This window comes from Sander lucioperca, chromosome 6 (assembly GCF_008315115.2).
Source record: "Sander lucioperca isolate FBNREF2018 chromosome 6, SLUC_FBN_1.2, whole genome shotgun sequence".
NCBI classification, from domain to species: domain Eukaryota; kingdom Metazoa; phylum Chordata; class Actinopteri; order Perciformes; family Percidae; genus Sander; species Sander lucioperca.
The window spans coordinates 32,913,125-32,927,767 of record NC_050178.1 but is presented as its reverse complement, the minus strand read 5'-3'; the positions used below and the strand labels follow the sequence as shown (position 1 = coordinate 32,927,767).

Here is a 14,643-nt window from a genome sequence, read left to right as displayed (position 1 = left end):
TTTTCCCAGTAGACACTTTACTCTGAACTGAATTGTTGAGATGAGATGTTGGCTGGCTACCATTTCTATTATCTGCAATGTACAGTAAGAGCTGTAACTTTTGACACATGCAGGCTTAAGGCCAATGCTTGTGTTTTCCAACAGAGTCAATAATATCCCAGCGAATAAGCTATTGTAATAAGCTGGCCTAAAATAGAGGCATATTCTCAAGGATTGTTGGGTGGACTTCGTCAGATATAAAAGCAAATTCATATGATTGATGCATCTTTATATACACAACTGTCATTAAGAACAAACCCAGCTATTTACTGGATCCATTGATTTATGTTTGCACTGCATCTACAGATCTGTGAAAAAGTTGCATGTGTGCCACCTTTTACATTTCATTTTTGTAAAGGATTGTGAAGGATCTTCATTCCATCTTGTTTTCTTGACTGTTTGCTAGAATATCAGAGATGAGTATCTTTGAATTAAACTATTCTGTAGCACAAATGTTTTTTTTGTTTGTTTTTTTAACCTTTATTTATCCAGGTAAGTCGATTGAGAACAATTTCTCATTTGCAACGACGACCTGTCACATTCACACAGTTACACATTCATACCTGGATGCTGTCCAGTACAACCACAGTCTGATCTGCTGGCCACTGAGCAGCTCCACTGGAGCAGTTGGGGTTAAGGGCCTTGCCCTTGTTATAACAATGTTTGCATTTACTGTATGAAATAGGGTTGACAATTAGTGCTTTCATAAAATATTTAACTAATGAGATTTTAGATAATCATCAGTAATGTGAATATAACGCCTAAGTGGGTAAAGGCAAATCAAAGAACTTTGAGAACAGTCTGATAATTTCAGAAAATTACATCACTTTACTGTAATGCAGCCTGTAAAACCAGGGAAATACAACACTTAAGCCATATTACCATATCCAATATTACGATTTACGATATCCAAAATCTAAGACTATCAGTCCCATATAGCGATATAATATTGATGTATTGCCCAGCCCTAATCATAACCATTTACTAATGTTTTATAGATCTTGACTCATTGGACCATATGACCACCAACATCTACTGAACAACTTATTTAGCATTTATGAATAGATTACCAATATTTATAACTGCATTATTACTAAGTATAAATGGTAAACATATAGGGATTTTTCACAATCTGACAACCAAAAGGTTTGACTTATATTTAATGGCGTATAACTAACCTTTTAAGCATTAGTAAGTGATTAGGCTAATTAACCAATAATAAAGTCATTAGTTAGCTACTATTTGAAAAAGTGGCACTGACATTCAGAACCGTCATGTTTAAATTCTAACAGAACATCATATTCGATGAAGAATGTAACATAAAACGTTTTTCAGCTAAATAAATAACCTTAGCCAGAGCTACATCTTAAATGTGAGTAAAAAAAGTAGCCCAAAATATTTCTGATGGAGTCAGTCAGTTACAAAATGTCATTAAGTGCCACAAGTGGATATAATATTTCTAGAACTAAGCTACTTATCTATAACTGTTCCCACTGCCATAGTCTATCAGTACCAGTGGGCCACTGGTACTGATAGACTATACAGTCTATGGATACTTCCCAGCTCTGTTAATGCTCTAGAAAATATTTGATAACTTGGTATTGTATCACTGGAAGAAGACCATGACGCCACCGTAGGGTGTGCTATTCACATAGTCTATGTCTGTCCATCAAACAGTAGGGGGCGGCACACTCTTGGCCTATGTAGCTGTGCAGCCGGAAGTTGTGTAGCCATAGTCATCGTTTTGAATCTGTAGTTCAGCTATGCTAATTGTCAGCGGTTAGTTAGTGAGCTAGAGTTCTAAACCCCAAGATTTATTAGCTATATGTATATTTCCAAGATGTCGACTAGATGTTTTTAAGGCAGCAGTGCGTGTGGAACAATGTAGCAGCTGTGAAGTAATGCCAACTCATCACGGTAAGATCAGTTTCAACGAGCGTATTGTTCAGGATATAGCTAGCTAGCTAGCTAACCAGCTAAGTTAGCTAACGTTAGCCCTGTCGTTACGTTAGCTGTCTATTACACGTTTGCTAACGACAGCAGGTTTGTCACCTGCCAACGTTACCCAGAGGTTCCAGTTCACATGTCAGTAGCTAATAATGGTTGCAGTTGTGCTTTGTACCAACATTTCATCCGTCTATGCAACGTTGCGCTACCTCGGTTTGCTGGAATTTTGACCTTGTTATTTGAAGACATTAACGCCAACTGTCACAATAGAACAAGTGATGGTGGAGTGCTGTAACGTTAACCGTGTGTCCATGTGGTGTAACGAATCCACCCAGGCAGATGTTTGGTAAGCCAGCCCATTTCGCTGCAGTCTGTTAAACGTTACAATCATTTGACAAAGTAAAGCCAATTTGGCCTCGAGTGCGTTGGTATAATACGTGTATTAACGTTTAAATTCAGTACACCAGCGTTAATGTGATGATCGTGAATTTGATGGCTAATATCGTACATGTTATAATTCTGTATTTCAGACTTTGCTCGTTTACTATGAGCTCCCTATCATCCCAGCCTCTGGCATCGAGCTCAGCATGCAGGACACTACCTGGAGAGGGAAATCAGGTACAATTAAGCAAAAACTATGACAGCTGTTTGCCTGTACAATTATCCAATATCACATATGTAGTTCATATTTAATGCCCCCCACCCCCCAGGTACAACCAAAAGCCCCTCTTCTGCAGATTCTGCGTGTTGCCGGAGCTCAAGAAGAAGTCTTCACACTCAAAGAGGTGAGCTGTCAGATGAAATGTCAAGTATGTTTGTTAGTATGCAGCATGTTTTACTAGCTCATAACAAAGTGGTTATTCCAGGGTTCAGTAGTAGGTAAAATTATACCCTGTAGGTGCCTTGTGATACCTAATATCAAGTATTTTTTGTGTAGGTGATGCACTACTTGGGTCAGTACATCATGGGGAAGCAACTGTATGACAAACAGAGGCAGCACATAGTCCACTGCCAGGATGACCCTTTGGGAGAGCTGCTGGAGGTTGAGAGCTTCTCCGTCAAAAACCCGAGGTATTCAACTGCACCAAAAGTGGAGCTTGGTCACCCCTCAGTAATGCTTGACTAGATACATCTAAACGTATGCATCTAAAATAAGGAGGTTCATTCTAAACTCTCATATTCTCATTTTACAGCCCGGTGTATGAAATGCTCAAGAAATACTTAGTTGTGCTTGGTTGTTCTGGTAAGTCTCACATTCGTTTCATGCTTTATGCATTTATTATGTGAAATAATGTTTGTCAGGGGGCATCATCAATAACAAGCAATGTATGAATACATTTTGTGTAGTTTAGTACATTGTACATTTGTGATGACTTGAAATTCAATTGTCTTTTTCCTCTTCCCTTTGTGATTGATGAATTCAATACTTCATTTGCATCTTTAACTTATGTTTTGAAGTGAGGATCCCTGGGTATATGGTGATATTCTAAACATATATTCTAATTCAGCTTTCCTTTTGCATACATTTTGAGTGCTTGTGATAGTTTGTGCATCTCTTGGGGATGCGGGGACCAGAACAATACCATTTCCCAGCTGGTCCTGCAAAGCTACAGAAGGAGGCCTTAGTGAGAGAGTGTATTATGCTATAATTAAAGGGTGGGGGTGTCCTGTTTCTGTTACTGTGTCTCATCTGAAATGCAGACGCTGCAGAGAATCTTTCTGTGGGCCGTGAATGTGTAGAGGGCGGAGTGGAGGATCGCGGTCAGGTAAAACCGAAGCATGGTGCTAAGGAGAAACAGAGACCCCCAACCTTTCTCCCCTCACTACACACAACACTAGTGAATACAAAAGGACAGGACTGGCAGGCTAAGTGAAAAGCTGCTTATAAATAATATATTTTTGCCATAAGACGTAACATGCAGTGATCACAGTGATGGATTGAGACCAGTAAGCCTTAGTGTAGCACCAAATCATTAATTCCTCATTTCTACTGCATAGTCAACTTAACTCACTTTTGGTATCAAGGCCCTTTTCTCTTTTTTGTTTTCCACTGCGGATAGTACCCCCACAGTGTAGGCGGGATTCTTAGCTGATTGCTGTAGTGATAGTCGGATCAAGCCATAAAATGCAGTGGAAATGCGGCGTTAGACTGTGAAGTAAGCTGCTGTCTGCTTGTGTGTAATGAGGAGGGGAGGTAAGGGCTGCTGTCTTCGTTGGTGTGCATTTGTACAGAGTGGCACCGTCTCTGTACAACCCCATCCTTGGTTTGGTCTGGTGGTATTTTCAGCACTCTGTTGCGATCCACCAGCACCACCCAGTGGATGGGGGGCAGAGTCAACCTCTCTGTCTGTCTCAGAGTTCTCTTCTCTGCTCCGAAACTGGAGGTTTGCAGCTCCTGATCCAGCCACAGGCCTAACAGTAACCCTAAACCTCTTAACCCACCCCTGTGTTCCTACATCTTTCTTCCCGACTCCCTCCAAAATCCACCTTGAAGCACCTATTTAACCATTGTTTAGCTACAGTCATATTTTAGTCTGTCCTTGCTGGCTTTATGACTCAAATCAGTTACTATATTTTCCAATCACTGCACGTGTTAAATGGGGGAAAAAATAATTTTCTGATTGTAAACCTTTCTTCCATAGATACATACCGTACAAGACCATTTATCTTGTCTAGTATATATCTGTGGATCATATCTTGGAATAAATCATGACTTAAATTCTATGATTTAGTTTGCACGTAGTACATATGAAACAGTTTTTACTGGACTGGAACTGTTTTTTATTTTAACTCACTAGCTTCATCATTGTATTAAAGCATCATTGTGTTAATTAGTAAACTGGCTTTCCTACCTCTCCTTTCTCTGTCTCGTTTGTTTTACCCTCCACACGGTTTTGGTGCTCTTATCTCCTAATTTGTTTTGACCTCCCTTCCCACTGGCCCGTACCCTAATTGCCCAGCCCCTTGTTCCCTGTACCACCACCCTATACCCAGAGGCCATCTTGAAAAGGAGCTGTGAGTCCTCCAAGTATCCAGTTATGGCTCTGTTTTCTAATTTTTGTCCTTCGCCTTTCCTCCCTAGCTGTGTGGAGGTGTGGTCAAAGCAGGGCTGGAGGCTTGCAGTGATGGGCCTCTCCTGCAAACCCCCTCCCAGCGACGACCTCGGGAGCCAGACGATGGTAAGCAAACATGCTGTTATTTACTCAGCAATATGACCAGACCTGCTCAAAATGCAGAATTTAACGGTTCAAAACCTCTCCAGACTCTCTTGAAGGCCTGCCACGTTCAGCTTGCAAACGGCCCAAACTGGATGTGACTTTGGACGAGTGGGATCTCTCTGGCCTGCCCTGGTGGTTTCTGGGTAATCTCCGTAGTAACTACAGCCGCAGAAGCAACGGCTCCACTGACATCCACACAAACCAAGTAAGAAGCCTCGTGTGTTAGAAAGTGTATCTAATAACATTAGTAACCGCTGGTTGAGGCTTAAGGTGGGAGATTTCAAACTTAAAAACACAGACATAATAACTTGTTGGCAAATGGCATGAATTGGAGTGTAACGGTGGTGGTCTGACTGATGTGTCAGCTATCTCCTGCACAGGAGGAGGACACAGCCATTGTGTCGGACACCACAGATGACCTCTGGTTCCTGACCGAGGGCGGGAGTGAACAGGTGAGCGTGGAGATGAAAGAGGCTGCACTGGAGGAAGGGAGTGCAGGAGAAGGGGAGGCTCTACCTGAGGATGATGACAAAGGAGGGAAGGAGGAGAAAGCAGATCGAGAGGTAGGAGCTTGTTTAGGACTTTTCCCTTTTTATTGATCAGGCTCATAACAACCAAATTAAGTTCTATGATAATGATGAATGATCAAATGTCTTGTATATTTATCCAGATGCAGGAGGAGCCAGATGAAGACTCGCAGTGTCTGAGCGATGACACTGATACAGAGATCTCAACACAGGTTTGTGTCAACTGTTTTTAGGATTTGATTAGCTGTAGATTAAAACTTGAACAATGCAGATGTGTGACGTTGTATCTACCTTATTGCTCAGGATGCGTGGCAGTGCACAGAGTGCAGGAAGTATAACACACCTCTCCAGAGGTACTGTGTTCGCTGCTGGGCTCTACGCAAGAACTGGTACAAAGATGTCCCCCGACTAGCCCATTCCCTTTCTGTTCCTGACATCCCAGCATGCAGCTCTCTCACCACCCATGATGAGGAAGATGACAGTGACACAGGCATTGATGTCCCAGACTGCAGCAGGACGGTCTCTGACCCTGTCATCCTGCCCTCCCACTCCACAGCTGAGCGACCACTGCCCACTATGATTACAGGGAAAGGCAAGGGGCCTTGGCCCTCCAGCTTCCACAAGGATGAGCAGCTCTCAGAAGGGGAGAGTCAGGAAAATCTGGGCATGGAGATTGAAGAAGTTCGGCCTGAGGCACTGTTGGAGCCTTGCAAGCTCTGTCGAGTGCGACCACGCAACGGAAATATAATACACGGCCGTACGGCTCACCTGCTAACCTGTTTCCCATGTGCAAGGAGGCTACACAAGTGTCAGGCCCCCTGCCCAGGATGTGGGAAGATCATTCAAAAAGTTATTAAGATATTCATCCTTTAAAAAGTACACACACACACACACACACACACACACACACACACGTCAGGCTCTGTGGAACTCTACAACAACAAATATACAACACACTTTTGACCATACAGATGCATGCACTCTGGTACACACTCGTAGACACACACACAAAATGTGCACCTTACCCTTTAAACCTACACAGATATACACAAAGTATAGCACTTGGTGAAGCTTGCTCTTGGTTGCATGGTGTATTATGCATCACACTGCTTCTGAAGTATTGTTTGATGCAACCTCTGACTCGAGAGTTTGTCATACCAAATGTTTGTTTTAGTGCCACATTTAAATAAGGGATATACAAAGGCAGAAGTATTTATTTATTTATAAGGCGGTCACATATGAGTGCACAATGTGAGCTATTTGATTTAATGAAGGCTTGTTTTTTTTCAGGCTATGTGTGAATTTTCTCATGGTTTTTGCAATGCATTGAATGGTGCCATTTTAAACTAGTATTGCTTGCCTTCTGTTAGTTTTCTTTCCCCATAGATTCACGTTAGTCATCATCTAGGCAAAAATGGAAAGATCAGTGCAGGTAATTACACAATATTTCTTTAAGCATCTTCTAAGCCATTTTGTTATGTATATTTTTTTAACCCTTTTTATATAATTTTAGGGAATTGTGGCTCTGCGATTTGAGTTATGAAGACAAGATTGAAGGAAGAACATGAAAGAGGGTAATAAAACCATGATTTTGTTAACAGCTGCAGCTCCATGAAAGTATCCTCCTAAACTTTTCTTTAAAAAAAAAAATAAAAAATTACTAGCATAATTGAATGTACTGTAAAATACAGATGTGGTGGCTTAAGTCCCGTTTCTCTCAACATAGTATTTCAAATGTAGAATTGAATTTAACTTGCTTGAGAATGCACAGCTGAAGTATTTACTGTAAGTTTCTCTTGGGGTACTAATTTGATGTTAATGTGTATTCAGTACCGTATTTACAAGCCTCTAATGACAGTTATGCCTGCAGTAAGTTATGTCATATAGAACTGTTGGTTAATGTTTAAATGTTATCATTCAGAAAGGTTCCTTTACACACAAATCATAATCAAACAATTTCTGTATATTTTGTATTTAATTTATTTATGATTCAGTTTTAATTGTTTGAATGACCACCACTTCTAATGAAGCAGAAAAAAGGCTGCACTTGTTACAGAGCTCTAATGTGTACATTTTACGCAAAACTATTTTCTGAATGGTATACCGAAAGTCTTTAAGGAAACGGGTGTTACCACATGTACCCTCTGTGAAAATGACTGTGGAGTACATATTGGGAGTTGGAGGTTTGATTTCAGCGTTACACTGCCACGTAATGACTCTGAACTTTAATTTGTATATTATTATAGATTTTATTTTGATGCCTCTGCATTATTTGAAGATTGTGTCGCACAAGTAAGATGTACAGTGACCGTAAGCATTAAACTCTTGGCTCTGCTTAGCGTAGAGGGAATACCATAGTTCCTTGTTATGGCCGTTACTTGTGCTTAATCTTTCTGCCAGCAGGTGGGGAGAAGTCTCAATATTGTATCTGGTGCCCACATAAGCTGTACAGTACCAGTAATACCATGTAAAGCATATATAGAGCATGTCTCCCGTCGTGACTAGAGCCAGCACTGAACTGGTGTGAGAGCTATATTAGTTATATGAAAAGCTATAAAAGATGAATGTCTCCTTTTGTATTTATCACCATAATTGTGCATCGAGAGAAACAAACTTCCTCTAGATGCAGACCTCATAAAAGTGGCTTAGTACATATTATACCAGTAATGCTGGTTCACAATGACAGACTTGTTGCAATTGACATTTAGACTATAATTTGCTCAAACTGTACAGCTAATATAGTTGTTTGTTTTCTACCTGTTGTGGAATAAAATGAGTTTTGTTAAGCAACTAAGAGTTAATTGTTTCATTTAGTTCTTTTGCTGACCAGAGGGACAGTTGATTGTGTGTCTGTGTGCGCGTAAGTCATGTATGACAGGCCAGCTGTCATGTGTCTTCTCCTTCTTGACTGGGCTCCAGCACCTGCAACTCCACTCTGCTTACTCACTGTCCTGCTGCCTTGTGTCTGCCTTATTTTTGGGACAGACAACCTATCCTCTACAGTAGATGATGCTGTAACACTTTTGCTTTCTAACTTGTGCGTAAATACTGCAGCTATGTTAAGCCAGGGTGTTATAGATAATTTCCCATTAGGGGATGTTCCCTCAGCGTGGAAAGTCCCCTGTGAAGCTTTCCACCATCTGAAATCGCACAAGGGTTGACTAATGCCTTGTACATTGACATTATCATAAAATTAGTACTTTCATACAAGTGAAGGCAACGTTTACAGAGGGCATGATTCTAGGTAAAAACTAGCAAACATCAATGGTGGAGGAAGCATTCAGAGCTATTACTTAGGTACCAATACGACACTTAACATACTCGCAAGTGAAAGGCCTGCGTTGGAAATATAAAAAATACTTGAGCTTTATCAGAAAGATATACTCAAAAGTATTTAAAGTAAACATACTCAATGCAGAAAATGGGCCTTGAATGTTGTACTAATATAGCTATATAATTCAATTATTATTCCTCATGAGTTCATGTGTAAGCAGCTTTTTAGTGTTGTAGTTGGTTAAGGTGATTTCATATTGTTTTCTTTCTCTTCAGTTAATTGATTATTTTGTTTGGTTTGTCAAACGTCACAAAATAGTTAAAAATGACCAATAGTCCAAACCTCTAAATTATTCAGTTGACTGTAATTTAACAAGGAAAGCATGCATTTTCACATTTGAGAAGCTGGAACTGACTGGTATATTTGAGAGGAAAATTAAACGAATAATCAGTTCAATCAAAAGTAGTTGCACTAAATTTCTGTCTATCAACTAATCCTTTCAGGTCTAATTTAATATAGCTAATGCAGGGTAATCTACAGCAATGCATTATATTGCATAAGACCTTCATATGTTTTGATGTAAAAACTTAATTTGTGAAGAATAACTGTCAAAGAATTGTAGTGGGATAGAAATGCTCAAATAAAACAACGTTTTTTTTTTTACATTTGTACTCAAGTACAGTAGTTAAAATACTTAGTTACATTCCACCACTGGCAAACACCACATAGTAGGGAGGTAGGTACTGTGCCCCCTGTGTTTTGCCCTACAGTATTAAATGCTTGTGACAGCCATACTAAAATGCTTTCCCTCGCTCTGCATCTAATTCAAGAATGGCATACTGCTTTGATTGCGGCGTCTGGCACGTCACAAAGCATAGAGACAAAAAATGTCATAACACCCCTGGTGACATAGCACCCAGAGCTTGGCAGCTCTAGAATGGCATGGCCCAGGGAGTGGCAGGGGATCTGCATGTTTCCATGGCAACAGTACCTCCATCCCAACATCCCAGAATAACTTAACACATTCTCCCTTTATACCCTATGGCGTTTGCAATACTTCCTAGAGGAAAAATAGTTAGGATGGAAGCTCTCTGTTGAGCATTGCTCCCATACTTCTGCCTATTTTCCATCATTTTATTGCTCTTACTGGCTCTCTTATACTTTTAAAGCACCTTTATAAATATACATAGTATTTCTGCGTCACTCGTCTTTTCCTGTGTCCTTCATCTGCATACCTCCAGCCTCTTTAACCTCCTTTGCTTTCTTCTGATTGTGTGTCTGGATATTTGTAACTGTATCTGTGTGGACAGGACCTTCCTTTTCACCTCCATCCCTTCATTAACACGCACGCACGCGCACACACACACACACACACACACACACACACACACACACACACACACACACACACACACACACACACACACTTTCCCTCTGTTATGTCCGACTATTTGGTCGCTCCAGAAACCAGGACGCTAAATTTGTCCCACTGCTGACACGGGAGAAGGTCAGTGGAGCCAGAGATGTGGAAAAAGTCATAAAGACAGAGAGAATTTCAAAATAAGAGTAGAAATAAAGGGAACAACATGAACAACATTTCCTTGTAGCCAAAGCAGGAGGTCTAATGTAGAAGATGATATATGGAAGATGGGCTGACTGGGTTCAGGGCATAGTTTCTGCATAGCTATCAACTCAGATCTCACAACACTGCAGTCATATACACATCACTGGCCTCAGACAGGATTGCAATGCAGCTTGTGGTTTACACTTGGGCAATGTCAAGGTGTAAATTGCCTTCAAATTAAACTGGATAGATTTTATGAGGGGCCTGGCTTTACGCTGTCAGATACCGTTCTGATTAACTTAAGTAGAACTGGCAGTCCTAAAACGATTGATGTTTGTTTTCTGGCCTGTAATGCCCATTTTGAGTTATCATACAACCTGTGGCATTATCAGAATATATGTCATGTAAATAATATGGTTGTTTGTGGCAGTGGGGCACAGGTTATTTACAGTGAATAACTTTAGGGCTACCATGTGCTGTGAAGTATGTTAGTGGGTTATGCATGTAGGTATGAGTATGTATATGTGTTTGTCCATGGCTGCTGGAGCCTTGCAGTGAGCGGGATGCCAGTGGAGGGAAGGGCAGCGGATGGCTCAGGGGCTCAGTCCATTCCTGTGATTTAACATGACACCACTTGCACTAAGACTGCGACAGCTGCATATGCACATGCCGGCCATTCTGTTTGTTGTAGGGGATTACCCTGCCACAGTGAGCAGCAGCATGGCTGGGCTACAGAACTACTGTTTCCCCCCTGACTTAGAAAGCTTTCTCCAGGCCTCCAGAGCCCTATGAAAACACAGGTGTGAGCACTTCATTCTGAACTGCAATGAATGGGAGTATTCTCCCGATGATTAGCTGGGCCGTAGTAGTGTCACATCACCTTCAGGCATCAGTCAAATGGCACAGCACTACAGCTTATGTAAGGTTCATTACTCAACAGAATTAGTGGAGCATAGTGGAGTAGTAATCAGCTCTGACTGCTCCATTTTATTTGCTTCAGAGTAGTTAGGTGATTGATTTGCTTACATTGTGTATGTATTGATGATCATCTGGGAGGAGTACACTACTTTGTCATCTTTCACCATTAAATGTTGTGTAGTCAGCATACAATCACCATAATCTGAGAGAAGAGAGTATTGTGCTGTATGAAAAACTGATATGAAATGGTTCAGTAATGGACGTGCAGTTATCATGGCGACAGTATAGAAACAGTCTCTGAGGCGACACAGTCGGGCATCTGTTGCTGTCACTATGGTGACCATGTCCTCTCCAGAAGGCAGTCCAGAACACTGTTGCATGAGTCCAGACTTCAAACAGAACAATGCATACTAGGAGTACTACAGAAACACTCCAGTTTAAATACAGAAATAGACACATTTCCCTTCCCTTTCCCTTAAATGTACATTATTTGAAAACTGTATCCCATGTTCATGTTGCTCCTACCACAACCATGTTTACCATATACTAAAATGTACTCACTGTTTTAGTCATGGTGGCGAGGTTGACCAGGTTTGTATGTTGACAGAAACTTTAATTATGTCAATTATTGCATTACATATTAAGAAACAAATTACATTTCTATGAAATGTTTTTTTTTTTTTGGCAAAATACAAAAAAGTTACCAAAAGTCTTGTAGTTTCCAGTTTGGAAAGAAACAGTATTGTAAAGGAGCCTAGGAAAGACCATTCTAATTTTAGGGAAAATGGAGACAGTGTTCAATTGGTACACTTCCAATTTCATAAATTCCAAATAACTTGCTAAACACAACATTTGTATATAGGCAAGCATACAATTCTAACACACATAATGAATAAGGTTTTTAAATCAGTAATTAGTATTTACTTGGGTTTAAATAGATCTGTCAGCTTTTCCAGCATTTACTGTACAATTTTAGCTTTAAGACATTTCCCTGGAGAACAATTGCTTATAAACTCAAACTCAAATAACTCTCTTAGAACATTGTCTCTATTTTTCCTATGTAATATAATAATAATGTAATAATTGTAACAAGTCATGAAGTTATTATGGCAATTTAGCATCACTAAACACATGTATTCCACTGAATGTAGTTTCATTTTGTGGTTATGGTATATCATATTGTATCTCACTGGATAGAGGTCCGTGTTTATTCATTCACTGTTATGTTATTGTCCGCTTACATATCTGAGATCTCCCGACTGCACCCAGATGACAGTTCTCCAGGTCAGTGATGATCTTGAGGCTAACCTGGGGTGAGGAGGACTGATCCTTCCCCCCTCCTTCCCCCTCCTCCCCCCTACTCAGCTGTCCCACAATGTGCTGTTGCTTGTCACTCAGGAGAAGTGGAACAGTGTTGCCAGTGACAGGGCAATCCCTGTTACTGTCAAGTGCAGTATCTGCAAACAGTAAATAAACACCCAATATCTGGTTTACTGCATCTCAAGTGTTCAAAAACTTCAAAATGCTGAGAGGGGACTTGTTCCTCAAACAAGACACAAGTGTGAGCCTGAAACTACTACAAAACACATACACACGCAAGTTCTGTAGTTCTGCTGACAATGGGTTACGATGACAGAGGGTTATGAGTGACTCTGACACACTGCAGACCCCCCTCCCTGCTGTACCCCTGAGAGCAACACAGGCGTCTTTGTACTCGCTCCACCATCAGTGAATATCCATCACAGACTAACCTGACAGCCCACCGCAGCCCTGCGCCAAGCCTCGACTCTGTACTCTGCCTCAACCCCAAACCCGAGCCCAAAGCCCCAGGACTAGACCATGAGCCACCAGGCAGTCCTGCCAGACCACTGCCTGGCAACCAGTCCCAGAGGGTTCCTCTGTCTGTACCAACAAGTCAATTCATATTACATTGAGTGGGATACTTCCACTCACCGCTGACAGGCAAAGATTTTCAACAACACATTATTTTTGTTCTAATTGCAAATGTAACTTCATTGTTAATACCCTTAAATTAAGACAATAACTACAGAATAAGTAAAGTACTGGATATACATAAGTACTGTAGTGGCAACTTGTTAAAAACCTTCCTCGCCACTGATTGCAGAATGTAAAGGGTTCTGACTCATGTAGATCACCATGTCCAACTTCAACATGCGAGGCTATCCAAAGAACGAGGCTCATAGAAATCTTACAAGTACAGAATGAGATAACAATAGGTAGTATAAGTAGAGAATAGTGAATTGAGAAATGTAGTGACTTTTTCTTGCAAATGGCCTATAGCATAATCCCTCAAACCAGGAACCTGTAGCAGACAACATGCTGTATATTTGTCTTGCTTGTTAGCACTTTTTGTGTGTTTTTACATATATTTAGGTTTCCTCGCACCGGTTTTTAATAAAGCACTAATTAAGAGTCCATTAGAGTCAATTTAGAGTCCCATTAAGATGTGTGTAAAAGGCATTTCTCACAGAAGACATTTAAACTTGTAATAGCTGGAAAAGACAGGTGTAATTAATTACAATAATTACAGCTCTGCTTCATGTATTAATTAGTTAATTAGTAATTCATGTTATTAATTACACCTGCGCTTTTTCTAAATGCCAACATGTCTGCCGTGAAGCGCTTAATGATATGTTCTTAAAAAATGTGCTGTGAGTGTGAGATAAAATAGTCCAAGATACCATTCCTCTGAGTTTGTCTTGAAAGAACTGAAAAGAGAACTGCCTCACAGTCCTCTCAATTCCTCTCTAGGCTGTGTTCATCTCGGTCAAATAGTCAAAACATTACTTCCTATGTCATTCCTAAACATTTTTCCCTGACCTCGATGGAAAACGTCATTAGTTCAAGGAAAGACGTAAAGGAGAATTCATAAGGACTGTCAGTACCCGATCCGTACTGGAAACCCGATTATATGGACTGGGCAGCGAGTAGGATTTAGGAAAAGAAAGCCACGGTGCTAAGAGAATGTGACTGCACTTACACTAGGCTACATAATTATGCAACGTTTATTGACGTGGGTCTGACGTGGTGAAACTACAATGTACAATGTAGGGCCTATCGTTTGTTTTCGTTAACGGCTGAATGGCGCATCGCTTTAAATGTTGCTGCTGCAAGGAATTGTAGGACGGGATTATC

At 40.7% G+C, this 14,643-nt stretch overlaps 1 protein-coding gene across 4 annotated transcripts; it reads left to right on the top strand.

The window, feature by feature from the left end:
- The first annotated feature begins 1,686 nt into the window (after nt 1-1,686).
- mdm4 (MDM4 regulator of p53) lies at nt 1,687-7,376 on the top strand. Of its 4 annotated transcripts, XM_031323436.2 has the most exons (13): nt 1,758-1,956; nt 2,232-2,332; nt 2,517-2,604; nt 2,697-2,771; nt 2,924-3,057; nt 3,180-3,229; nt 3,688-3,752; nt 5,069-5,165; nt 5,249-5,409; nt 5,570-5,767; nt 5,875-5,943; nt 6,035-7,163; nt 7,245-7,376. In XM_031323436.2, the coding sequence occupies exons 3-12, from the start codon at nt 2,533-2,535 to the stop codon at nt 6,602-6,604; spliced, it is 1,491 nt and encodes a 496-aa protein (XP_031179296.1). In that variant the 5' UTR covers nt 1,758-1,956; nt 2,232-2,332; nt 2,517-2,532; the 3' UTR covers nt 6,605-7,163; nt 7,245-7,376. The 4 variants fall into 4 exon arrangements, with proteins under 4 accessions (XP_031179304.1, XP_031179289.1, XP_035858078.1 ...); XM_031323444.2 differs by lacking the exon at nt 2,232-2,332 and having other exon boundaries at nt 1,687-1,956; nt 5,585-5,767; XM_031323429.2 differs by lacking the exon at nt 2,232-2,332 and having other exon boundaries at nt 1,687-1,956.
- The last annotated feature ends 7,267 nt before the right edge of the window (nt 7,377-14,643 follow it).